The sequence below is a fragment of the Choloepus didactylus genome, chromosome 22 (genome assembly GCF_015220235.1).
Source record: "Choloepus didactylus isolate mChoDid1 chromosome 22, mChoDid1.pri, whole genome shotgun sequence".
Taxonomy (NCBI): domain Eukaryota; kingdom Metazoa; phylum Chordata; class Mammalia; order Pilosa; family Megalonychidae; genus Choloepus; species Choloepus didactylus.
The window spans coordinates 10,994,073-11,020,895 of NC_051328.1; the positions used below are offsets into that span (position 1 = coordinate 10,994,073).

The following is a 26,823-nucleotide window of genomic DNA, read 5'->3' on the forward strand; positions in this document are numbered from 1 at the left end:
CTCTTTAAAAAAAAAAAAAAAAAAAGTAAAAAATAAAGCCTGTTGAAGAAGAGGCTCACTTTAGCCTGTCTTGGACGCTGGGGGTCTGTCTGCCGAGCCCACCTTCATCCCCAGCTTTTCTGAGGACGGTCCCTTCCTCCGGGCCACGTGGCTCCCTCAGTGACTCCTGACAGCCCCGTGTAAGAAGCCCACCCTCCCAGCCACGTTTGGGACAGAGTGAGCGTCTAAACAAAGCTGGACAGTGAGGCTATTTCTTAAGGGATCTGAGCACTTCTAACAGGAAAAGTCTCGTTTCTGAAGACAGAGGAGAAAGCCTGACCTCTCTCTGGAGCCAGAGGGGAGCTTTTAGGCTCAGGAACAGGTTTGTTTTGGGGGTGGGATCCTAGCCAGGAGAAGCAGCAGATGGATGGAAGGCAGGCTCTGTGTCAGCGGGGCCACCTGGGTGCACGCTGCTTCCCAGAACCTAGCCCAGAGCCTGGCACAGAATCAAGGCTCTGCATGTATTTGTTGAATCCAGAGAAAGCACAGGAAGACGTAGGGGTGAGGAAGAGAGACAGGGAAAGGGAGAGAGAGAGAGTGCAAGAATGAAAGCAAAAGCCAGAGAGTCTTGGATTTCCTTCCGTTTGGTTCCTGTTTGTTCATGAAGCCAGCCCCATCCCTGCCACCTCTGCTTAAATTAAGCTCCCCCTTCTTGACATAAGGGGATTCTGAAAAAAAATTCCCAAAAAATGTGTCCGTACATTGTGTGTCCATTTTCTCCCCTCCTGCTTCTCAGCCCCTTTCAGTCTGGGTGCTGCCTCCATCACTCTCCCACAATCAGCTCTCACTGCCCTAGCTAAGCCTGCACGTCACTAACTCCACTGGGTCCCCTCAGCAGAGCCAGTGCTGCTGATCAGTCTTTCCCTGGACTCTCCACCACTCTCTAGATAAAGACAGAGTCATTACAGGGTCCCATACAGCCCCTGCCAACATCCCTGCCCTTAGCTCCCTCCAGGACCCCCTGCTCTCCCTTCTCTGGCCACAGCAGCCTTCTCTCAGTCCCTCACACTCAAGAGCCTTCTGCCCACCACAGGACATTTGCACAAGCTGTTCTTCTCTCTGGAATATTCTTTTCTCATCAAGTAAATTACTGCTCACCCTTGTGATTCCTACTTGTCCATCATCTTTTCAAAGATGCCTTTCCTGATAACCGTCCCCCTATACACTAAAGGCTCCTGTTGGATTCTGTTTTTACATCAGGTATCTCGCCTTTATGCCCCCTGTCACAGCTGACATGTAATAATTTGTGTAATAATTTATCTGCCTCCTCCATTGAAGTGGGAGCTTGATGAGGCTGCTAGGTGTCTGGCACACAGGAGGTTCAAAAAACCATTCGTTGAAAGGATGAACCAATTCCTCCAGGACCCAATCTCCAGGCAAGGCGGTCAGCAAGGAATTGCTCCAGCCCCACATCCTACAAGGGGGTCCGCCAGACGCTGAGAGAGACGAGACACGACCACAGTCCCCGGCCACTCCTGCCTGGCGTTCCGCCTTGGCACACTTGCAGAGTTTGGTCAGCGGACAGCACACTGCACTGGTCTCCGGAGACGCGAGCCTGAGTCCCAGCGCTGCGCCCATCACTCCGCGACCTCGGGAACAACGTCCCTTCCCTGCCCCAGTCTGCTCCGCTGTGAAAGAAGGAGGTCAGGTGAGGGGACGCATTGTCCCTCCCGCTCAGCCATTCTCACTTCCGGGATTCTCTGAGGGTGACAGCTGGATCCTACAGCAGGAAAGAGCCCTGAGATTCCAAGCAAGCGGAGCTGCCCAATGGGAGACCTACCTTAGCCATAGACTTGACTTCTTTCTTGACCAGAGCAGTTGTGAGGGCCACACCACTCTGAGAAATGGCCCGGTGGAAGAGGTTCTTGGCCAGAGGAGAGAGAACCTGGGAGGGGAGTGGAGACAGGAGAGCTTATGCTCCCAGGGCAGGGTCAATGACACGCTTGTTTGTCCAAAGCACCCTCCATCGGAGCTCACAGACCTTGTGGCTCCAGGGACACCCCGGCTCCTTGGCAGCCCTCGCCCGTCCTGGGCTGTGAGCCTCAGGGGGCACAGCCAGGAGCATGGAGCGAGGGCCAGGATAGAAGCGAGTGGCACACCCTGACAATAAGCAATCTGGAGTATTCTGAAGGGCTGCTTGGTAATTTCTACACCACTTTCAAGACACATTTCTGATACAGCATTTCCATTACTCACGATTTATCTGAAGAAAAATGGTCACAGAGGCCTGCCTGCAAAGATGTCTAAGTGTGTTCACGTTGTACCATTCTTAATAGCAAAACATTGGCAATAACCCATGTGCAAGATTATGATACTGGTGAAACAAATGAATTTTCATTCTTACCATGGAATACTACGCAATCATAAAAAATAACATGTAAGAATCTGTAAGGCTAAGGAAAGTTTTTGTTGGTTTAAAAACAAAAGAGAGAGAGAGAAAGTCATGAGAAAAGACTAGAAAAATACATGTCAAAATATCCACAATGCATATCCTTAGGTGGTGGGATGATACATGACTTTTTTCTTCTCTGGGCTTTTCCTTTTTCTCCACTTAAAAATATATAAAAAGATTTTCCTCTGAGCATTCAACTATGAAACCAATACATGTTTTAAAAATACAGTATTAGCACTGACCCTCCGCTGAACCGTGAGGCAGCAGGAGGGTTTCTTAATGGCTGCCGGCACCCCTTCTGATCTGGCTTTCCATTTTCGCCTCCTCCAGTGTTGCCCCAGTCCCAGTGCCATGCCAGCCAGACAGCCACGCCCCCAGGTTTTGTCTGTGTCCCACATGCCTTGCCCCATTCCTCCCTGTTTCACCTCCCCGTCCCTCCTCCCTCTCATCTTCCTCCACTTACCCCCTTCATCCCTAGCCCCAGAGACTGTGTCCTCCTGCTTCAGCATGGGGAGCCATCAGACCACCTCAGAGGGGGCTCCTGACTCATCCTCTGTGTTCCACTGCCCTTGATACAATGACACTGACCGGCTCTATTTTCCTTGCCCCCTCTTATCTATACCTATCCCTACTTCCCAAGAGAAGTGAGGTAAGTCCTAATTTACAAAAATTAGGACAGAGAAAGAGTGTGTAACCAAGCTAGGAGAGGAGAAAGATCATTGCTGTCAGATGTGGCTGGAGACCCTTCTGGTCCCAGGGTGCTAAGCTGAGCTCTGAGCTTCCCAGCGGCCAAGGCATGTCTGGTCACGAGCTCTCCACCATCTGACGCTGTGTGGAGGGCAGGGTCAGCCCTAACTCCTGGTGTTGCAAGGAAAAGAGCCCACGGCTGGATTGGCCGGTCTCCAAAGGGCTCCAGCAGCAGCTGCTCCAAGGCTGGGTATGGGGCCTGGTGCCAGGGACACTTACAAGAACAGAGACACTTTCACCTCCCGCTGACTCTCCAAAAATGGTCACAGAGCCTGGGTTCCCTCCAAAGTTGGCGATGTTCTCCTGGACCCAGTGCAGTGCAGCCACCTGGTCCAAGTGCCCCCAGTTGCCTGGGCCGTGTTCGTCCCCTGTGCTGTGAGCGAGAGAACAGAGTGGAGCTGGGGAGCAGAGACCCCACGGCAGGGCTCGTAGGCGGGCCTTCCGGAATAAAACTGGGCCTCCACATCCTTGACACAGGGGTCTTTACCCAACTTCCATTTCTATAGCTTCTTTCTGTTGTTGGACTTGAAGTTCATTCATCCAGCAAATATTTATGAGCATCTACTATGTGCCAGACACTGTTCTAAGTGCTGGGAACATAGCAGAGAACAAAACAGGCCAAGTTTCTTACTGCGTAGACTTGGCATTGCAGACTATAAATAAACAGATAAATATAAAATATAATGCCAGGTGGTGAAAGTGCTTTGAAGAAGAATAAAACAGGGTAAGGGAAAGGGCAGAAGTGGGGAAGTGGGGTGCTATTTCAGGAAGCGTGGCCAGAAACCTCTTGAGACAGTGGCATTTGAACAGAGACCTGAACAAAATGAGCACGTGAGCCTTGCAAGTGTACAGGATGGGAACTCTGGGCAGAAGGAAAAGCAAATGCAAACAAAGGCCCTGGGGCTCCGTGTTCAAGCGAGTGAGTGGTAGGAGAGATGGCTGGAGAGGGCCCCGTGGGCCTTGGTAAGGACTTTGGGTATTATTGTAAGTAACATGAGAAGCCATTGCAGGGTTTTGTGCAGGGGAATGACACGATTCAATGTCTTTAAAGGTTCATTGTATCTACTTGTGGGTCCAGCTGAAGCACAAAAGTAGCAGGGAGATGTAGGTAGTTATTATAGTGATCCAGGCAAGAGCTTAGAGGGTTTTGATTAGCATGGGTGCAAGGAAGAAGTTGGTGTCTGCATGTATTTTAAAGGTAAAGCCAAGAGGATTTGCTTGCAGAGTGGATGGGGCGGTGGGGTGAGAAAAAGAGAGGCATTGAGGCTGACCACAAGGCTTCTGTCCCAAGCAACTGGAAGGATGTCCACCAACTGAGAAAGTGGCAGCTGAGGGAGAGAATCAGGAGTGCTGGAGGGAAGAGATAGTGGCAGCCAAGGGTTGAGTGTGTCCATTTTGAGTTTGGGGTGCCCTTTAGACACCCAGGGCAATGGAAGAGGCAGTTCGACATGAGCATCTGGGTTTCAGGGAGAGGTTGGGGCTAGAAAACAGTGAGACTGGAAAGATCACTTGGGGATTTGGTGGATGAAGGTGAGCAGAGGCCTGAGGATGGAGGCTGGAGGGTGGAAGGGGAGGACGGTCCAGTGAAGGGGTTGAGAAGAACAGCCAGGGGCGTGAGAGGAGCCAGAAACCCAGAAAATGAGCATTTCCAAAAAGCGTGGGCGCTCGTCTGCGTCGGTGCTGCCGCGAGAGCATGTAAAGCTGGTCCGGGGGCTGAAGGGTGGTTGGTGACCCAGATGGGGCCAGTCTGGTGGAGTGTGGGGGTAGAAACCTCAGAGGAGGTAACATTTGAGCTGGGCCTTGAAGGATGAATAGGAGTTTGTCTGCTACAGTAGGCATTCCAGGCAATGGGAACAGCACATGCAAATGATCTGAAGTAAGTGGACCAGACCAGTGTGACTGGAGAATGAGAAGGTAGGTGGGGCCAACTTATGAAGGGACTTGACTGCTTACTAAGGAACTTGGCAAAGGTCTCCCTGGGGGCTGACATGGCCAGAGCCAGTGTGCAGTGGGGAGAGTCCAATATCTTACCTGAAGAATCCCCAGATCCCCAGGCGGTACTGAATGGTCACTACCACCACATTTTCATGGGCAGAGAGGGCCAACCCATCATAGGTTGATGCCCCACCCACCAAGAGACCACCTCCGTGGATCCATACCATCACCTGGGCAGGGAGGAAACAACAACATTGGTTTTGGGAAACAGAGCTGAGAGGGACTTCAAGAGGTTGCCTGGTTTGGCAGCCTTCCTCTTGGCTCCAACCCAAGGAGACCATGGCCCAAAGTCCACCAGTCCCTTGCCAGGCTGGAGCAGGCACTCACCCTCCTCCCCCTTTCTCCCAGCTGGAGCCCAGCCACCACCCCACCCAATGCCCCTGCCTCTCTCTCCAGCCCCACGTGCCACCTCCTTCCCTGGCTCCTTATGCCATAGACATTGCCAAGGAACCAGCCAAAGCTCAGGACACATGTTCTCCCCAACACTCCCATCATCCTCATGCCCGGACTACCTGTCTAGCTTAGCAGAGACTACATGGGGCAGCCCCTGTATTTCAGCTGCCTCCGATTTAACTCTTGGGGTGAATTAAACTTCTGAGTGAATGATTATTACCCCAAGATGCACACAAGCTCTGGATAGTATCTCTTCCCCATATGCCTTCCCTCTGTCTCCTCTGCATTCCCAAATCTCACCCAGCCTCCAAAGCCCAACCAAAAAGCCACTTCCTCCAAGAAATCTTCAATCATTTGAGTAATATTAACTGAGAACCTACCATACACCAGGACTGTGCTAAGAATGAAGGAACTAATTCACAATTCAAGGTTCTTGCATTTAAAGAGCTCACACAGCAGGGGAAAAGTGGGAGTGGCTAAAATAACAATACTGTGCGTAAGAAAAATAACAGACACTCTCATAACACACATTTGGGCCAGGTACTGTTCCAAGCATTGCAAATCATTTAATACTCAATAAATCATCTATGAGGTAGGTACTGATATCATCCCATTTACCAGATAGGAAAGCAGAGGCACTTGCCTTGCCCGAGGTCATGCAGCTAGTAAGGGGGAGAAAGGGACTGGAACCCAGGCAGTCTGGCTCCAGAGTCCACATGTCCAGTTGCCCAGCACACTGCAGCCGATGGCCACAGCACAATGAGTCTGCTGTGGGGGTGGGAGTAAGACCCTCCCTTCAATGCTAGTGTTTAATGAGCACCTGCTTTGTGTATTCATCAGGCACTGAGATAAAGGATTTGTATCCAGCATTAATGCTCTGCTCATATGGGATTATTCCTATTTAGAGGAAACTGAGGCTTAGAAAAGTTAAGAAATTGCCCGAGTCTCTCAACTAGTAGGAGGCAGAGCCAGGCTTTGTTCCCTGACTCTGTGGCTCTAGAACCCGTGACCCTGACTCAGGTGCTGTCTGCCTCCAGAGCCCCTGCTTCTCCAACACCTCTGATCACCACCCACCTCCAGGATAGGGGCTGAGTTTATCATCATCTCCAAGTGAAGCCTGAGCCCAAAACCTGGTGAGCAATATGTCTGTCCAGCCCAGGTAGATGCTTGAAGACAGATATAGCACGCCAAGGGGGTTAGGTTCCTCCTTTCCCCTCACCCCAGTCCTAACTACAATATATTATGCACCGAGTACATAATGGAAGGAAGGCAAAATGAATGCATGAAACTTTGTCCCCACCTGCTTGGCCTTACAAGGCACATGTAGGGCCAGCTTGTGGGTATAAGTTCAAAGACACCTACCGCTATCCCTGGACACCATGCAAGGGCAGCCCTGGGAGGCTGGTTGGTGCTAATCCCTCCCTCCACCACTCCAGGGGTCACCTCCCTTTCCCCAGTGGCCCTTGTGGGTTCTAAGTCCCAGCAGGGGGCCCCATCTCTGGGCTTCTGTTTATTTCAGAAATGCTAACTCACTGGAGCATCAGCCTGTGCCAGAGAAAATTTAGAAGGGAAATTAGCCATAATAAAACCCTGAACTGAAGTCCAAAGGTAAAGTGCAACTTACGTTGCCCCAGGTTCCATTCCCATGCCCTGCCCATTATGTAACACAGTCACAGCCCATCTCTGCGCACTGAGGAAAGGCTGCACAATGTGCTTGGTTTCCTAGTTGGGGTTTGAACTCCTGGAGACCTGTTTTCTCCTGCTGCCAGCTCACTGTACGACCTCCCTTCTCCTCTCTGGAACTCAGCTTCTCCCTTTGTAAAGAAAGGCTTGGAGAGTTGTTTGCTTATCTAGAAGATTCCTTCCAGTTCTAACTGTATTTGCAATTATGTCTTAGCTGCTCTGGTATCAGATTTGCAATCCAGCAACTTAGAGTGATCATTCTTGTCCTCCTATTAGCATAAACGAACTTGGAAAAATTCCAATGTGCATTACAGATGCAGCCAACTCCCCCAGTGCCATATGCCACTGGGGGGGAACCGAGGCATGGAAAATTTGTTGAGTCTCCCGTGGTCATGCAGTCTGGTGTGGTGGAAAAAGGACGCCCCGGGGCCCTTGGCACGGAATGCCCTCACCTTGCAACACCCTCTCCCGGGCTACCTTCACCCCTCCCTTTCTCCACCAGAGGATCCTGGAGAACTGAGTCTCACCAGCCTAGACCCCTAGCTCTCACTGCTTACTGGCAGCCTGCTTTTCTTCGTCAGGTCAGCAGGAGTGTAAATATTTAGGTAAAGGCAGTCTTCAGAAAACTGGACGGGAATGTCCTTCTGTCTGTTGGTAAAGAGTTCCGAGAGCACCTGCCCAGCCATGACATTTTGGGAGCACCTGGGAGGGGAGAGGGAAAGAAGAGTTGGTGAGGTTCCACTGGGTCTAAGCTTGGAGATGCCCCCTGAAGTCCAGCCAGCCTGGGACAGGGAGGTTTAAGCCTGTAAATGGCAGACTTATTACCAGACTCCAAGACACTGGAATGGGTGGGGAGTGGGGGCTCTGTGGGGAGCCCAGAAGAGGAGGGAGGGGTGGCAGGGACTCACGAAGGCATCCCAGGACACGTATGGTGAGAAGGCCTCGGCATCTCCCCTTCCCTGAGCCTCTGGGATGTCCTTTGTCAAAGGAGGTGGGGCAGGAGAGGAGGGGCGGGCCCTGCACCTGCTGACCTGTCATGGGAGCTGACCCTTTCCCGTGTACCCTGGACTCGGCCCAGCTCTCTTCCTCCACAAGGTAACCGTGTTCTAGTCCACAGGAGACTTCCATAAACCATGAGAAGTCACTCAAATGGTGAGCTTTTGGGGCCTGAGACAGGTCGGGTTGAGATAGTTTAGGGGCAACCCCTGGTGAACTGCATTTTAGTGCCGCTCAGCTGCTAAATGCTGGGTGACCTCAGGTGAATCCCTGCTGTGTGCTCCAATCCACCATGTGATTTCTATAAGGCTCCTGCAGCCCTGCCATGCTCAGTTTCCACCACCAACCTGCCCATGCAAGTGCCATCCCCAGCCCTGTGAGCGGTCCTGATGATCCAGCATAGACCATAATTATAATTGTTAACGTGTATTAAGTTCTCCTGGTGTGTCAGGCACTTTTTAAAGTACTCCTTTCAGTTCAACTCACTCAATCCTCAGATCAGCCCCATGGCATGGGTTCTGCAATTATCTCCATTTTATGGATGAGGAAGCTGAGACAAAGAGAGATTAGAGAACCTGCCCAGGGCCACACAGCCAGGAAGATCAAGGCTATATCTCTAAGTATTTCATAAGCAACACTCCCAGATCTCAATGTGCCCAGACATCTACAAGGCAGGTGTCACTGCCCCCAGTATGTAGATAAGGTAAGAGAGGCACTGAAGTTTCAGGATTACACAGCTGACCAGCGGGAGAGGCTAAACCAGCAAAGACGACTTTCTGATTTCCATCCTGGGTCACGGCTCCCCACATCACCACAAGCAATGGGCATGATATTCATAACAGAAGAACTTCTAATGTCAAAAAGGGGGGAGAGAGTTCAATTCCACTAGTATTCAGATAACTGCAGAATAAATAGCAAAATTACATACATAATAATTATAATAATTATTATTTTGCCTATCCAAGAACCACAACTCTTTTTTTTTTAAATAACCCTGAGCATTGGCAAGGGTCTTGTGAATGGATAATTTCATGTATTAATAGAGGGTACTTGGAACATATTTGGAGGGAAAGCTAAGAAAAGGTGCACCCTCTTTGACTGTGAAATGTTGTTCCTTGGAACACGTCCTTCAGAAATATTGTGTGCATAAAGATTTAGCTACAGGATGTTCATCACAGTGCTACTTATATCATCAAGAACACAAAAGAACAATGTACTTCTCCAAACAAGAAACTGGATAAACCAGTTATCGCTCAAACACCCAGTAATGCAGACTGTGCTATTTAGTGACACAGAACGATGCTCATGATATATTTATAAGTGAGCAGAACAGGCAGCCGAATTACCTGTATTTTAAAGGAGAAAGAACATGATAGAAAAAGTGTGGAACAGCAAATTCAAAAATATTAATAGCAGTTCTCTCTGGGTAGTGGAATTGTATATGATTTTAGTTTTCTTACATTAATTTTGTATTTTCTAACTTTTCTGTAATGAATATGTATTACATTTATAATCAGGAAATAAAAACAGTAAATATTTTTAAAAATATATATATAATAAAGGTAAAAGTAAAAACAAGGCAGCAAGAGGGTGGGCACTGGCAGCCCCCAGAAGAGACAGACAAGGCTTGAAGGGATGCAGGTGGTTGTCTGAGGGCAGCTGTGAGGCCAGTTGGGAGAGCTGAGTTGTTTTTTGTTTTTTAATTTTTATTTTTATTTATTTATTTATTTTGTGTGTATCCTGGCCAGGGTGACCATTGCTCTGCTCATGAGCAGTCAGCTGGGATTAGAGAAACCTGGTCAACACAGCCCCCTTCCCACCTTCTCCTCCCCCTACCCCCCAACCACTCCATGGTTCAAGATAGGAGAATAATTAGGGTCAGAACCTCTGACTCCTTTATCTGCTCACCCTGTTTCTCTCTTTTTTTCCAAAGCATTTATCACCTTCTAACATATTACATAATCTACTTATTAACATGCATGGTGTTTACCATTTGCCTCCCTTCCTAAAATGCAAGCTCCGTGAAGGCAGGGATCTTTGTTTTAGCCATTTAAAGATCCCAGGAACCTAGAACACTCCTGGCACGCGATAGATGTTCAGTAATTATGATCAATAATATTGCTGAGGATCTAGTTGCCTTGAGGATTCCAGAACAAACTAGAAGCCAATTGGAGGGATTGCCTTGGCTTTCTCCTGCATCACTTTGAGACAAACTCTTCCTAAAAGATGCCGAAGCCACCCCTTGCCAACTTACGAAGGAGGGTAAGAGGTGGTGTTCTTCACGAAGCTCCAGGGCTCTGCAGGCTGTGGTGGGGCAAACCTCAAGGATCCAAGAGGGGGCTTGGCAAAAGGGACTCCCAGGAAAACGGCCACGGGCTGTGCAAATCCTTCTAAGCTGACGAACTTCCCCAGGACTTTGCCATGCACGGTGTTCACCACGGGCGGTGAGGACAGGTGCCCTGGTGGACACAGAGAGGAAACGAGTTTGCATCAGACATGAAAGGTTTGGCCTGGATGCCAGGTGGGTTTGCCATTTTCTACAAGTCACCAAAGCCTTGGTTTCTTCTTGTGTAAAATAGGAACGAGAATAACTTTCCTTCCTAACTCATAGAGCTGTTTTTTTAAAGAGTATATCAGAATTGGAGATACAAAAGCATCAGGTTAAAAACACATGCCAGATGGTGGCATAGAGAGGACTGGAAGACTGTTAGTCCCCCCGGGAACAATTCATAAATGACCAAAAAACTAGTAAATAACCTGGAATAACTGTGGGGAGACAAACGTGACTGCCCACTGATCACCCACCAACCTGAATTGGGAGGAATGCCCGAGATCACAGCATAAAATCTGTAAGTAAAACTGTGGACCTGTGCTGAGAGCCGAGAACTGAGAGCCCCTCCCTCATGGAAGCCTCACAGTGCTAGAGAGCAGCCCTCTCTCAGCCGAGCCCCAACTGGGGTTTTAATGTTAACCGCTCAATACAGACAGCGAATCCTCAACAAGCAAACAGAGGCTTTTGGTGACAACTGACCTTGGGAGAGTCGGAGGACATATCTGTCTCAGGACGGGGAGCCCAGAGGATCGGGTGCTATCTCTGGCTGACGGGTGAACCTGGGAGTTTTTCTGTCCCTTTCTCTCTCTGTGGAGAAAACCTCAGCCATTTTCAGCCCACAACCCTTTGCAGTAAAGACAGCCTCAGACATTTTAAAATCAAAACACTTTGATCAGCAGACTCAGAGAAACAAAGAACTTACTGATACGCAGTTGACCTCTCTGGAGGGGGCATAGCTTCCCAAGAAGAAAGGGAGGGGCCAAGCTCTACTGCCTGCCTTTCTGGAACCAGACCCCAAAGCCTGGGGAAGGAGAGCCACAGGGCACACCCTCTTACACAGGCGGTGACAGGCTGACAGGTGCATCTGCCGGGCAGAAAAGCACAGGTGTCTCAATCCTCTAAAAAAAACCATCAGGGAAACCAGATACTGAATATTACCTCCTTCTGTGACCTGAGCCTGTTCTTATCTGGGAAAACCTGATTGGGGTGGCCTAGGAGGTCAGATGCCTAGACAACAGAAAACTACAACCTACACTAAGAAAAACGAAGCTATGGCCCATCAAAGGAACAAACGTACACTTCAACTGAGATATAGGAATTTAAACAACTAATGCTAAATCAATTCAAAAAGTTTAGAGAATATTTCACAAAAGAGATAGAGGCTGTAAAGAAAACACTGGGCATATATAAGGCAGAAATTGAAAGTTCAAAAAAACAACTAGTAGAATCTATGGAAATGAAAGGCACAACACAAGAGATGAAAGACACAATGGAAACATACAACAGCAGATCTCAAGAGGCAGAAGAAAACACTCAAGAACTGGAGAACAAAACACCTGAAAGTCTACACACAAAGGAGCAGATGGAGAAAAGTATGAAAAAATATGAGCAACGTCTCCGGGAACTTAAAGATGAAACAAAGTACAAGAATGTATATATCATTGGTGTCCCAGAAGGAGAAGAGAAGGGAAAAGGGGCAGAGGCAATAATAGAGGAAATAATCAATGAAGATTTCCCATCTCTCATGAAAGACATAAAATTACAGATCCAAGAAGCGCAGCGTACTCCAAACAGAATAGATATGAATAGGCCTACGCCAAGACACTTAATAATCAGATTATCAAATGTCAAAGACAAAGAGAGAATCCTGAAAGCAGCAAGAGAAAAGTAATCCATCACATACAAAGGAAGCTTAATAAGACTGTGTGCAGATCTCTCAGCAGAAACCATGGAGGCAAGAAGGAAGTGGTGTGATAATATTTAAGATACTGAAAGAGAAAAACTGCCAACCAAGAATCCTATATCCAGCAAAGCTGTCCTTCAAATATGAGGGAGAGCTCAAAATATTTTCCGACAAACAGACAACGAGAGACTTTGTGAACAAGACACCCGCCCTACAGGAAATACTAAAGGGAGCACTACAGAGTGATAGGAGAAGACAGGAGTGCGTGGTTTGAAACACAATTTTGGGAGATGGTGGCACAGCAATGTGGGTACACTGAACAAAGATGACTGTGAGTGCGGTTGGGAGAGGAGGGTTGGGAGCATGTGAGACACCCAAAGAAAGGAGGAAAGATAAAGACTGGGACTGTGTAACTTGGTGAAATCTAGAGTGTTCAACAATTGTGATAAAATGTACAAATATATTCTTTTATGAGGGAGAGCAAGCAAATATCAACCTTACAAGGAGTTAAAAATGGGGAGGCATTGGGGGAGGGATGCAATCAGCATAAACTAGAGACTGTAACTAATAGAATCATTGTATTATGCTTCCTTTAATGTAACAAAGGCGATATACCAAGGTAAATGCAGATATGAGGGGGGGATAGGGGAGGCATGTTGGACACTTGACATTGGTGGTGGTGTCTGACTCTTTACTCTACTTTGATTTAAGGTTACTTTTCCTTTTGCTACTTCCTAGCTGTCATTTTTTTTTTCCTCTTTCTTTTGCCTCTCTACCTTCTTTGACTCTCCCTCCTGCCTTGTGGAAGAAATGTAGATGTTCTTATATAGATAGTGATGAAGGTGGTCAACACATAAATATGTGACCATACAGAGAACCATTGATTGTTTACTTAGGACGGAATGTATCACATTTGAACAAAACCATCTTAAAAAAAAATGGGTTGATGACAAAACCTCAAGGGCAGTGTACTGAGTGAAATAAGCCAGACACATAAGGACAGGTATTGCAGGATCTCACTGATAAGTGCGGGACACTGATTACGTGCTTCAACTTGGCGGGCCTGGGCCAGGGGACCGGATCTGCCCCTGGGGAGGGTGGTGGGCACAGGTGACAGCGCCCTCCACAGCCCCCCAGGCCTGGGAAAGTGAGGCCGGAGGCAGGCCCCATTTCCTCACCCAAAATACCACCGTTAGGGGAGGCTTGCCGGAGGGAACCGCCTTTTCCCCACCCCCTTATCTTGCCCGGACACTCCCCATTGCCAGTGCAACTCCCATCACCACCAGTGCGCATACATTGTTGCCAGACACCGTTGCCAGAGCAACTCCCGCCCCTTTTCAAACAACCTCCGTGCCCTCTTAGAACCAATCCTAACCTCCGCACCCTCTCAGAACCAATCCTAGCCTTTATCCCCTCAGCATTGGCTTGTAACAACCCCCGCCCTCTATGCCAGCCTATATAACCTGTGCTCACCCCTAATAAACTGGCTTGGCTTGGCTTCTTCACCTTTAAAGAAACGTGTCCCGCCTGTTCCTTCTCGCCGCCCTCCACACCTTGCACGCCTCCGCCGGGGACCGGGCCCAGTCCCCCGCCTCGCCCTCGCCTCCGGGAAAGAGCCCCCGCCGCCGGTACCCTCCGAACAATCCCGAGAGCCGAGGATTTAGCAACCGGCTGCCACCCCCCCCCCCATTGTAGACGACCGCAACTGGCGCCCAACGTGGGGCAGGTCCTCTCCACGCAGCGGTCCAGTAAACCACCCGCTCGCCCGGACGCCTCTCCAACTCCCCTTCTCCTCGCCTGCAAGGTAAGGGCCGCCTCTCCCTCGCCACCCCGCGGAGCCGCCTCTCCCTCGCCGCTCCACGTCCGGAGCCGCCTCTCCCTCGCCGCTCCGCGCCCGGGCCGCTCCTCCTTTCCCATATTAACCCGGCTATTGCCCCCGACTGCCTTTCCTCTTCTCTTCCTATGTCCCCCATTCCTCCTGACACTCTTCCTCCAGTAGCTCTCCCTCTTCCCCTCCATTACTTTGCTGTAGTCCTTTGTGTCTTTGTTTCTTTGTTTGGCGCCGTGTGCCTCTTTGCAACCGCCCCCCCAGACTGCTCCAAAATGGCGAGCTTCCTCCTTCTTCTTCCACTGAGGGGAGGAAGTGCTCTAGTGATGACGTCAGCCCTAAGCTGGGCCGGAAACCGCATGCGCTTTACCCCGCCCTTTCACAGGGCGGAGCTAGTCCACCATCTTATGCCTTAGACCTCGCCCTTTCACAGGGCGGAGCTAGTCCGCCATCTTATGCCTTAAGCCCCGCCCTTTCACAGGGCGGAGCTAGTCTGCCATCTTATGCCTTAAGCCCCGCCCTTTCACAGGGCGGAGCTAGTCCACCATCTTGTGTCTTAGCCACGCCTACCGCGCCGCCATCTTGCGACGCTTGGGGCCTCCCACTTCCGCCTCCCCCTTCGACAAGCTCCCCCTCGGAGCTGCTACCGGCAGTTGCCGCTACTCCTCCCACCCTGACGACTAACAACCCCTGGCTGCCTTCTACACCTCAAGGCAACCCTTAGGACAGCGCTGCCCCTGCCCCCACTCCCGTGCCAGGCCCTCTGCTTTGGGTGCACCCTGCTAAAAGCCGGCTTAGGAAAATTTGCCCCGCAGTGCGGCTCTGGATCAGCCTACCTTCAGATCTAGTCACTCTGGCTGTTCATGTATTTGGAGAGCCGCCGGAAAAAATTGTTTGGCCCCTGGACGCAGGCCAAACCCGCCTGCTTATACGTGATAACCCGGACATGCAAATCCTCTTAGAATGATTTCAGGGGGAATTCAGCTGCCATTATCCTAGCCATTGACTGTTACAGGGGCTCGCCAAGCTTTCCTTCCGCAGCCCCTTCCATCCTTTCCCCTCCTCTGCACCCATCCCGGGTGCCACTACCGTCTTCACTGACGCCTCCAAAACCCGTTTCGCCTTCCTCTCTTATTCCCAGGACCACCCGGAACCCCGCCTATTCAGTTATGTCAACCTTCATTCAGTCCAAGTGGGGGAAATTCTGGCGGTATCATACGCGATAAACGCCCACTGCAACCACCCAGTAAACCTTTTCACAGACAGCCTCTACACGTATCAGGTCTGCCAAGTCCTCGCGTTTTCCACCTTTTTCCCAGGAGACTCGGCCATTGATAAAGCACTTTCTAACCTCAGAAGCATCCTGGAGCATCGACAGGATCCTTGGTTCATTAGCCACATTCGTAGTCACTCAGGCCTTCCGGGGCCCCTGGCTAATGGCAATAGTATAGTAGACCAAGCGGTCTCAACTCAGAATACCCAAGCTATGCTAACCCACACGGCAGCCCCTCCGGGGGATGCTGTTAACCAGGCCAAGTTATTGCATTCCAGGTTTCACTTTTCGGCTACGTCGTTACATCATCTATGTGGCCTCCCCCTAGATACCTGTAAACATCTTGTCCGCAATTGTGCAACTTGTGCGCCCTTTGCGCCGCTTGGCCCCCTGCAACCTCAGGGAGTCAACCCACGAGGCCTAAAACCCAATTCTAGATGGCAAATGGATGTAACTCACGTTCCGTCCTTTGGACGCCTCAAATATGTGCATGTAATAATTGACACCTTCTCGGCCATGTGTTATGCAGTCCCCCTTGCCGGGGAAACGGCCAAACACTGTATCAAGGCCCTAAGACAAGGAATTCTCTTCATGGGAGTCCCCTGGGACCTAAAAACGGACAATGGGCCTGCCTATCGCAGTGCCTCCTTTGCGGCCTTTCTTCAGTTATATAACATCACCCATCATTTCGGCATCCCCTATAATCCACAGGGGCAAGCCATTGTGGAAGCAGTCCATCGCCGCTTAAAAACACAAATTGAAAAAGAAAGGGCAATGCTCCCCCAGGCAACTCCAGGGGACCTTATCATAGCAGCCCTTATTCACCTTAATCTACTCACATTCAATAAGGAAGGGCTTTCGCCCCTACATAAACATTGGGGGCCCTCGTATAGGCCCACCCAGGCCCCGATGGTTTACTGGAAGGACCCAGAGAATAATGCCTGGAAGGGTCCCTCCCCACTCCTCGCCCAGGGGCGCGGGTTTGCTTGTGTTTTCCCAGATGATGCAGCACAACCAATCTGGATCCCAGGAAGGGCAATCCGGCCCGCCACCAGCAACCACGCGTCTAACGAGACGAGAACGCCGTCGTCTCCGCAACCTAGTGCACCAGATGACAACAGTACACCTGAACCTGGACCCCAGTCCGAGTGAAACCCCTTTTTCCACAGCCCTCCAGCCGCACCTCAGCTGCAAACAACGCATCGCCAACACCACCACCCCAACCTTTTCTGCCCCCCTCTCGTTACTCCTCTCCCCTCCTCGACCTTATCCAAGTGGCCTTCACCTCAGTGAATTCCTCCCACCCCTATCTTACCTCCTCTTGTTGGCTTTGCCTCTCCACTTCCTCCCCCCTGTATGAGCCAATTGCCTCCAACCTCTCCTTTTCAGAAAACACAGAGGACAGCCCCTCGGAATGCAATTGAAATACCTCTGCTGTCCCCCTAACCTTTCATTCAGTCTCCTTTACAGGAAAGTGTGTCCGCCCTCGCTCAAGTAACTCTCCCAACCTCACAGCTTGTGCCAACTACTCATCTCCCAGCAGCTCTGCCAAGTTTCTTATTCCCCACTCCTCCCAATGGCTCTGCTCCTCTACAGGACTTACCCCCTGCCTTAATGTGCAAACCCTCAATACAACTAATGAAACTTGCCTCCTCATTGTCCTTATCCCTAGGGTCCTATACCACAGCGAGGAAGACTTCTTCCTCCGTCTGGAAAGAACTGCAGCTCCTGCCCCTCTACAAAAGCGAGAGCCAATCACCGCCCTCACGATCGCCTCCCTCTTAGGTCTTGCAGGCGCTGGCACCGGAACCGCTGCGCTAGCCAGTCAAGGTTCCGCCCTAACTCACCTCCGGGCAGCTGTTGACGAGGACATTCGTCACCTACAAAACGCTATTTCCCATCTTAAAAATTCTGTTAACTCCCTCTCTGAGGTAGTGCTCCAAAACCGCCGAGGTCTCGACCTTCTTCTCCTCAAAGAAGGAGGCCTTTGCGCCACCCTAGGAGAAGAATGCTGTGTTTATGCCAATTCCACGGGTCTCGCCGAAGACAGCCTAAAGAAAGTCCGAGAGGGACTAGAACAGCGCAAAAGGGACCGTGAAGCTGCCAGCTATTGGTCCCACATCTTTACCTCCCTCCTCCCTTACCTCCTCCCCCTCATAGGCCCTCTACTAATAATTATTCTAGCTCTCACCCTAGGACCCTGGGTTATCCGCAGACTTCGCCAACTTGCTAAAAGCCAGGCCAATACCAATGCTGTCCTCTCATCATTTGTGCAAGTCCAGTATCAACAACTTGCCTCCACTGAAGAAGCTAACCCTCCACAGCATCGCCACCCTCGTCCGTCCTGCAAGCAGCGAGGCCCCTGTCAAGCGCCCGGGCGCCACACCAACGTCAAGCTCCAGCCTCGCTGAGCCACCGTCAACCCCTTTTCCCCTCCCTGGCCTCCCCCATCCCTCATCCCTTAGCGGACCTCTCCGGTAAGCTTCTTCCTTCAATTTGAAAAGAAGGGGGAAATGCGGGACACTGATTACGTGCTTCAACTTGGCGGGCCTGGGCCAGGGGACTGGATCCGCCCCTGGGGAGGGTGGTGGGCACGGGTGACAGCGCCCTCCACAGCCCCCCAGGCCTGGGAAAGTGAGGCCGGAGGCAGGCCCCATTTCCTCACCCAAAATACCACCGTTAGGCTTGCCGGAGGGAACCGCCTTTTCCCCACCCCCTTATCTTGCCCGGACACTCCCCGTTGCCAGTGCAACTCCCATCACCACCAGTGCGCATACATTGTTGCCAGACACCGCTGCCAGAGCAACTCCCGCCCCTTTTCAAACAACCTCCGCACCCTCTCAGAACCAATCCTAGCCTTTATCCCCTCAGCATTGGCTTGTAACAACCCCCGCCCTCTATGCCAGCCTATATAACCTGTGCTCACCCCTAATAAACTGGCTTGGCTTGGCTTCTTCACCTTTAAAGAAACGTGTCCCGCCTGTTCCTTCTCGCCGCCCTCCACACCTTGCACGCCTCCGCCGGGGACCGGGCCCAGTCCCCCGCCTCGCCCTCGCCTCCGGGAAAGAGCCCCCGCCGCCGGTACCCTCCGAACAATCCCGAGAGCCGAGGATTTAGCAACCGGCCGCCACCCCCCCCCCATTGTAGACGACCGCAGATAAGAACTAGTTATAATATGTAAACTTATAGACATGATATATCAGGTACTAAGATACAGGATGAGGCTTAAAAATGGGGAGTGGTTGCTTAGTATGAGCAGAATGTTCAACTAGGATGAACTTAAATGTTTGGAAACGAACAGAGGTGTCGGTAGCAAGATGTAAGAATAACTAACAGTGCTGTATGGCACATGAATGAGGTGGAAAGAGGAAGCTCAGAGTCATATATGTCACCGGAAGGAAAGTTGGAGGTCAAAAGATGGGAATGTATAAAACTGAATCCTATGGTGGGCAATGTCCATGATTAACTGTACAAATATTAGAAAACTTTTCCATGAACCAGAACAAATGTATGACAATACAACTAAAAGTAAATAATAGAGGGACATATAGGGAAGAACTATATACCTATTGCAAACTATATACTACAGTTAGTAATATTTCAACATTCTTGCATAAACAGTAACAAATGTACTATACCAACACTACGAGTCAACATTTTTTTTTATTTTGAAATAAATTCAAAGTTATAGGAACAGTTGCAAAAACAATACTAACCCTGTACACAGAACTCCATCATACCCTGACCCCCCTCCCCCGATAGCCCAATCCACCAACTTTAACATGCTGTCACATCGCTATTTCTTTCCCTCCCTCCCTCCCTCCCTATCTATCATCCATCATCTATTGCTCTGTGTTCTGAACATGAGAGCTAGCTGCACACACCCATGAACAAACATTATAATTCACATATACACTTCCCATGAACAAGAACATTCTTTTATGCAATCCCATTAAGCACGGCTAAGAAGTACAAGAGATTCAACAATGATACAAAGTTTACATTCTATATTTCCTTTTCCTTATGTCTCAATTGTGTCCCTTTGAGCCTCCTGTCCTCATCCTCCAATCCCATCCAAGTTCATCCTTGACATTCAATTGTCATCTATTTAGATTGTCTTTTTTTTTTTTTCAATTGTAGAAATATATATACAGCCTAAATCTTCCCAGTCCACCCCCTCCCTAGCATTCCATTAGTGGGATTAATCACCTTTAGAATGTTGTAATGCTCTTTCCCACCATCCATTACTAGAAATTACCCTTCACCTCAAACAGCAACACTACACTCATTTCTTAACTCCCCATTATATCATGTAGGAAGTAAATAGTGGAGTTACAATTCAAAAATTATTGACTTCTATTTGTATTCCATTGTGGTTGGAGAATGTGCTTTGAGTATATTCAATTTTTTTTTTAATTTATTGAGGCTTGTTTTATGTCCCAGCTTATGGTCCCTTCTGGAGAAAGATCCATGATCACTAGAGGAAAATGAGTGTCCTGGTGATTTGGGATGTAAGGTTCTATATATGTCTGTTAAAATTCTCTATATCTCTTTTTCCTTTCTTTGTTTCTCTATTGATAGGGCTCCTTTTAGTATCTGAAGTAGGGCAGGTCTTTTATTGGCAAAGTCTCTCAGCATTTGTTTGTCTGTGAAAAATTTAAGCTCTCCCTCAAATTTGAAGGAGAGTTTTGCTGGATAAAGTATTCTTGGTTGGAAAGTTTTCTCTCTCAGAATTTTAAATATGTCATGCCACTGCCTTCTCTCCTCCATGGTGGCCGCTGAGTAGTCACAACTTAGTCTTATGTTGTTTCCTTTGTATGTGGTGAATTGCTTTTCTCTTGCTGCTTTCCGAACTTGCTCCTTCTCTTCAGTATTTGAGAGTCTGATCAGAATATGTCTCGGAGTGGGTTTATTTGGATTTATTCTATTTGGAGTTCGCTGGGCATTTATGCTTTGTGTATTTATATTGGGTAGAAAGTTTGGGAAGTTTTCCCCAACAATTTCTTTGAATACTCTTTCTAGACATTTACCCTTCTCTTCCCCTTCTGGGACACCAATGAGTCTTAAGTTTGGATGTTTTATTTTATCTATTGTATCCCTGAGATCCATTTTGATTTTTTCAATTTTTTTCTCCATTCTTTCTTTTGTTCTTTCATTTTCTGTTCTGTGGACTTCTAGGACACTGAGACATTGTTCAACTTCCTCTAATCTTGTATTGTGAATATCCAGAGGCTTTTTAATTTGGCCAACAGTTTCTTTTATTTCCATAAGATCTTCTATTTTTTTATTTACTCTTGCAATGTCTTCTTTATGCTCTTCTAGGGTCTTCTTTATGTTGCTTATATCCTGGGCCGTGGTCCTCTTGATGTCCTTTAAATAATTTGCTATGTTTTTGTTCCTCAATTGTAGTTGATTGATTATGCCAAGTACTGTGTCTCTTCTGATATTTTGATTTGATTGTTTGGAATTGGATTCTCCATATTGTTTGGTTTTATCATATGCATTAAGATTTTCTGTTGTTTTTGGCCTCTTGGCATTTGCTTTGCTTGATAAGGTTCTTTTAAGTTGTAAAATCAAGATACCAATCTAATTTTTCAGAAACACAGTTTGGTAGCATACACTTTCTCTAACTAACCAGCCAATGGCGTCTGTGAGTCACCTATACCCCTCAAGTCAGTTCTCAACCTTGTCCCTGCAGTGTGTGGGGAAAGGATTCTTGTGGGGTTCAGTTGGAAAACTCAGTTTGGTTGTGTTGCTGGAGCCATCTGCCCTGAATGTGGGGTGTGCGTCCGGTTGGCCAGGGAGGAAGGGCAGCTTTAATATTCAAATCCCCCAGGTTCCCAGAGATTCAAGGCCGCCGCAAGTCTAAGCCTTCATTTCAGTTCAGCCCCAGACCCTCTCTCTCGCTGTCCCACAAACCACCAGACTTGGCGTAGCGACCCTGGGTTCTCCGAGCAGGCCCCACCTCCCAGCCACGATCTGCCAGGACCTCTGCCAAGGGAATGCCGTGCTACATCACCAGTGTGCACCGTCCCTCAAGGGAAGCCCCAGGCCGCTGGGCTGTACAGGGCGCTCTCAGCCTGATGCAAAGATGGCTAAACAGGGCGTCTCAACCTCCCCCTCCTTGCACAGTTCCTCCTTCCCAGCTCCAGGACAACTGGCAGGGCTCTGGGCTGTGGGCACGGCCCCGGGCAGGAGTTTATCCAGCCCTCCGGGGGGCCAGCTGCTAGCCGTGGGGTTTCTTTCAGCTTCCAGCTCTCCCCTCCGATCCCCCGGCCCCAAGGGTATCTGCAGCAGACTATCCTCTAGGCCAGACACCAAGAGGCCAGCCCAGCCCCCTCTTGCTGTGTTTTACTGTGTGGTTCCCACTGTCACAACTGCAGCTGTTCCTGGGTTTTTCCCTTTTTTTTTTTTTTTAAAAGAACCAGTCGGTCTCCAAACACCAACTCCTGGCTTCCCCACAATGCCGCATGGCTACAGGTCTTCCAACCAGCTTACTCACTCATTTCAGAATGCAGACTCCCAGTTTCACCAAGTATATGGCCCCTGTGGTACTAGCAGACCTTGTCCAGCTGGCGCCTCGCTGTAACCGGTATTCTGGGTCACTTTCTGGTTTTTATCTAGTGTTTTTCAGGGAGGTGTTTTTTTGCCCTGTCTCACCTAGCCGACATCTTAGTTTCTCCTCCGAGTCAACAATTGAGGGGAGTTGGTTAGGGGTATGGGGGGATTCGAGTTTCCTTCCCTCCCCCCTCTCTTTTTACATCTTTCACTTTATTTCTTGTCTGGAGTAATGAAAAGTTTCTAAAAATTGAACAAAAATTAAGTGTGGTGATGGATGCACAGCTGTATGAGGGTACCAAGGGTAACTAATTGTACACTTTGGATCTTTGGATAATTGTATGGTATCTGAACAATCCCAATAAAAACTAAAAAAGCAAAACAAAACAAAACAAAACAAAAAAACACATGCAAGATGGAGGACTACTGGGAATGAACGAGGTCATTTGGTTTCTTCTCTAGACGTGTCTGGAAACATCCATCCATTGGTACCCTGGTGCTGGGCTGCTGGCTGGGAAGATGAACAAGAGGTGGCCCCTATTTTCAGAAGTTCTGAACGTCATAGGGAAAGCGAGCTACATACATATTTGACCCTAACACCAGTTAGAAAGTGGTCAATGTCTTGGAGAGAGGCCAGAGGAAGAAGGAATTTAGAAGGGGGAGTGACGCGTTCTGCTGGGGGACTTTGTGAAGGAGGTGGCTTTGGAGCCGGGACTTGCAGGAGGGGTCAGATTTGATTAAGAGAAGACAGACGCAATGCCTGCCGGGAGAAGGGCGAGTGGCCCGCTTGGATAAGGTGGAGTCTTTGAGGAGTGGACAATAATCCTGGAATGAGAGGTGCATGTCAGGGAGGGCCTTGGATGTCAGGCTAAAGGCTTGGGCTTTATCTAGAGGAATGATGAGCAGCAGGGGAGAGTCCTGGGGTAAGGGAGAATGACCCAAGAAGCTTGGTGAAGAATCTTCTGGTGGCTCTGAGGAGGGGAGAGAGACTGCGGGTCAGATTCCTATCTGTTCCACCCTTGCAAAGCAGACGATTCCTCCTTACTGAGCTGAAATTCATCTCCCCACAGCTTCCACCACCAGTCCTGGTTCTACCTGCTATGGGACTGTGCTGAACTAACCTGATCTTCCTTTCACGTGGCAGGTGGCCTTCCAGACACCTGATCAGGCCCATCCCTCAAGTTTCTCTTTTCCAGCCTCAGTAGCTCCGATTTGTTTAAGCATTCCTCGTTCCTAGTCTTTTGCCCTCCCAGTTGCTTCTGTTTGGACACAGACAAAATGTGTGTGGCCCAGAACAGAAAATAATCCCAACACGGTCTTATAAGTATCCAATGGCATGGGGGACACTTTATGCAAAAGCAAATTACAAAACAGTATCCAAGTCTCATGTTATTACTGTGGACATTTAAGTTTTTCTTCTTTTGTTGTTGCTGTTAATTATTATAAATAAACTGAGATGAATTTCCTTGGAAACACGTATGTCAAAATATCAATGCAATGACATGACAGGTGTTTTTTTCTTTTGTGCTTTCAAGTTTTCTGCATTGAACATAGATTCCTTTTTTTATAATTAGAAGGGGAAAATATGAAGAAATACAATGATGTATATAAGGAGTTTTGAAGAAGGTATTGACAGAATTTGGCACCTGACCAGATGTGGGAGCCATGGAAGGGAAATGTGAGGACCCAGGAGCTGGCCTGAAATGCCCGGTTCTGTTTTAGCCCAGCTCAGCTGAGACATCAGTGAGACATCCAGGTGACAAGATGCCACAAGAAGGGGCACTGCAGACCAGAAGGAAGCTGGCGAGGAGGCAGGGCAGAACTGTCCCCATGACGCAATGGTAGAACCCAGGCATGTGCATGATTTCACCGAGCAGGCCAATGTGAGCCAGAAGAGAAAGTGCTAAGGACAAAACCCAGAGGACCGTGACAGGCGAGAGTGAGGAGATCCATCAGAGTAGGGGGAGGAGACTGCCGTGATGGGGTGGCATCCTGGAAACCAAGGGAGAAAGAGGAGGGGCAGATCCAAAGTGCCAAGTGCTTCAGAGGTTCAGCGGGTTAATTCTGAAAAGAAATCATAGGCTTGGCTTTTACTGGGTCAAAGATAATCTTCAAAAGAGATAAAGTGGATAGAAGCCAGATTGGCAAGGAGGAAAAGGGGTTGGGTCCTAAACCACAAACGTGATAGCAGTTAACACTTATGTTGTATGTAACTCCAGCTCATTTAAGTGAATCCTCACCGAACCCTGCTAGGCAGGCATTAACACGTCCTTTTTACAGATGAGAAATCGGAGCCAGTGGAAGCAGACAGAAGTCTTTCTAAACATGGAGGTGGGATGGTAGCACTGGGGGTAACCAGTGGTAAGGAATGTTCTGCACCAAATTTGCCTTTCTCCTCTGCTCTCACACTCAGTCCCAGGCCTCTCACAGCACCACACTCACCAAATCTTATTGCTCCAGAAAGAAGAAAAAACTCTAGCTGGGGCATGGGTGTCAGTGGCTAGAGTACTGGCTGGGACTCAGGAGCCAGAGACAGGTTTCAGGGCATGATTTTCCAGTGGACTTTGGGCAAGTAAATTTCCCTCTCTGAACCTCAATTTTTCCAACTATAAAATGGCAGAGATGCATTCTGGGGGCCTTGGCTGCACCCCTTTCTTTATCAACCCCCTTGCCCCATTTGTCCTGCACCAGGCCCCGTTGCACGTGCTTTAAATACAATAACCCATTCATCCTCACAAAGGCCCCAGTGAGGTAGCTACTATCATCACCCCCGTTTTAGAGACGGGAAAACTGAGGCACAGAAAAGTTAAGTACCCTACTGGGGACACACAGCCAGTGGGTGCTGAGCTGGAATTCCAACCCACACTCTGACCCCAGAGTCCATGCTTTTAATGTTGTGTTAAGCCTCTCCCCATGATCTGACCAGATCTGGACTAATAAAATTCTTCATTACTTCTTTGCATGGAGCTGCGGTCTCAGTTGCCCGCTGCGGCCCAGGGCCAGGAAGGCGCCTTTGCCTCATACCCACCTCCTCCCAGGATAAAGAATTCCACATGCGCTCCCCCTATATTTGTACCTCAGAGTGACTCACCCCAAGCCGTGCAAGAGGCGAGGGAGACCAGGAGCAGAGCGAAGGGCCACATCGTGGAAGGACGCCGGCTCCGGTGGCCTCTGAGGTCTCCGCGTCGCTCCTGGGGCCGCGCCGGTCCCGCCCCCGAGCCCCAGCTCCCGCCCCGCCGCCTGGGGCCAAAGCAGGAGACAGCTGGGAGCCTGATGGTTTAATCTAAGTCACACTCACCAGAGTTTAACCTCGCCCCTGCGCAGCGGGGACCAAGCTCTCCTATTACAAATAGCCACCACTTGCAAAACAGCTTGTTATGTAAGGGTTTCTCGCTTGCTGGACTAGAGTCCAGCCTTAGTGCACTGTGAACTTTCCAAAGGCAGGCAATGGGTGGCAGACAGATGCCTTGGGGGAAGATGCTTCCCGGCTGGGGGACTCAGAACAAGCTTGAACATTTTTTAGAGCAACTCCCAGCCCCACCACTGTTCAGCTGGTTAATTTAGGACGAATCTCTTACTTTCCCTGGGCTTATGCTTCACAGAGTTTTAGGCTCTCAGGTTTGGAAGCAATCTTAAATTTCATCCAATCCACCTTCTGCTGCCTAAATTAACTTGTCAATATTTCTGCCAAGGGACCTAGCGTCCTGTCACATACCTCCAGGGCCAGGGAACTCACTACCTTTCAAGGCAGGGATCTTTGGGGAGACCGTTCTTACAGTAAATGAAATCCATCTCCCCGGAGCCCCAGTCTCTAACCATCCAATGATCCTTTTATTCATTCATTCTTCAAACACTTTCTAAATACTTGGCCCTTTGCTAGGTGTATGGATACAAGGATGAATTCAAGACTTGTGCCATCTCCTCAAGGAACTCACCATACAGGGGACAGGACAGATTGGGGAAAAATTTTAATGCAATGTGAAAGCACTAAAAGAGATGAACACAGAGTGCTCTGGGCACAACTGGGAACATGTCATTTACCTGTTGGGGCCCCAAAGAAGATGCTCAAAGCTTCTTTCATAGGATCCTTCAATATCCAAAATGAGGGAATTAGTTAAAACCCCCTGGTATGGCTGGTCAAGAAAATGTTATGCATTCACTTGAACTAGTGATGCTTATCGCTGTTTATTGACAAGGAAAGACAGTCCTGATGTCCTGTAAGGGAAAAAACAGGGTATAAAGCAGCTACAGCGGCTCTGGGAAACAGACTGACAGATCCTCGAAAAGTTAAACATAGAATTACCACATGACCCCAGCAATTTCCACACCTAGGTATACACCCAAAAGAAATGAAAACACATGTCCACACAAAAACTCACACTCCAATGTTGATAGCCCAAAAGCAGAAGCAACCCAAATGTCCATCAACAGACAAAAGGATGAATAAAATGTGGTCGATTCATACAGCAGAATATTTTTCAGTCACAAAAAGGAATGAAGTCCTGAAACATGCTACAACATGGATGAACCTTGAAAACATTACGTTAAGTAAAAGAAGACAGTTATAAAAGATTGCATGTTGTGTGATTCCATGTATATGCAGCGTCCAGAGTAGGCAAATCTATAGAAACAGAAAGAGATTGCCTAGGGCTGGGGGGAGGGGACAATGAGGAGTGACTGCTTA

At 49.0% G+C, this 26,823-nt stretch overlaps 1 protein-coding gene across 1 annotated transcript in view; it reads right to left on the reverse strand.

Moving 5' to 3' along the window:
• The window catches only part of CES1 (carboxylesterase 1), a 37,700-nt gene extending 12,313 nt beyond the window's left edge, over positions 1 to 25,387 (reverse strand). The window contains exons 1-6 of the mRNA XM_037815616.1: positions 25,231 to 25,387; positions 10,500 to 10,704; positions 7,807 to 7,951; positions 5,210 to 5,343; positions 3,398 to 3,551; positions 1,820 to 1,924 (exon numbers count right to left, since the gene is read on the reverse strand). Coding sequence (XP_037671544.1) covers positions 1,820 to 1,924; positions 3,398 to 3,551; positions 5,210 to 5,343; positions 7,807 to 7,951; positions 10,500 to 10,704; positions 25,231 to 25,282 — 795 coding nt within the window. The 5' untranslated portion in view covers positions 25,283 to 25,387. The remainder of the gene's footprint in view (positions 1 to 1,819; positions 1,925 to 3,397; positions 3,552 to 5,209; positions 5,344 to 7,806; positions 7,952 to 10,499; positions 10,705 to 25,230) is intronic.
• Positions 25,388 to 26,823: the final 1,436 nt, after the last annotated feature.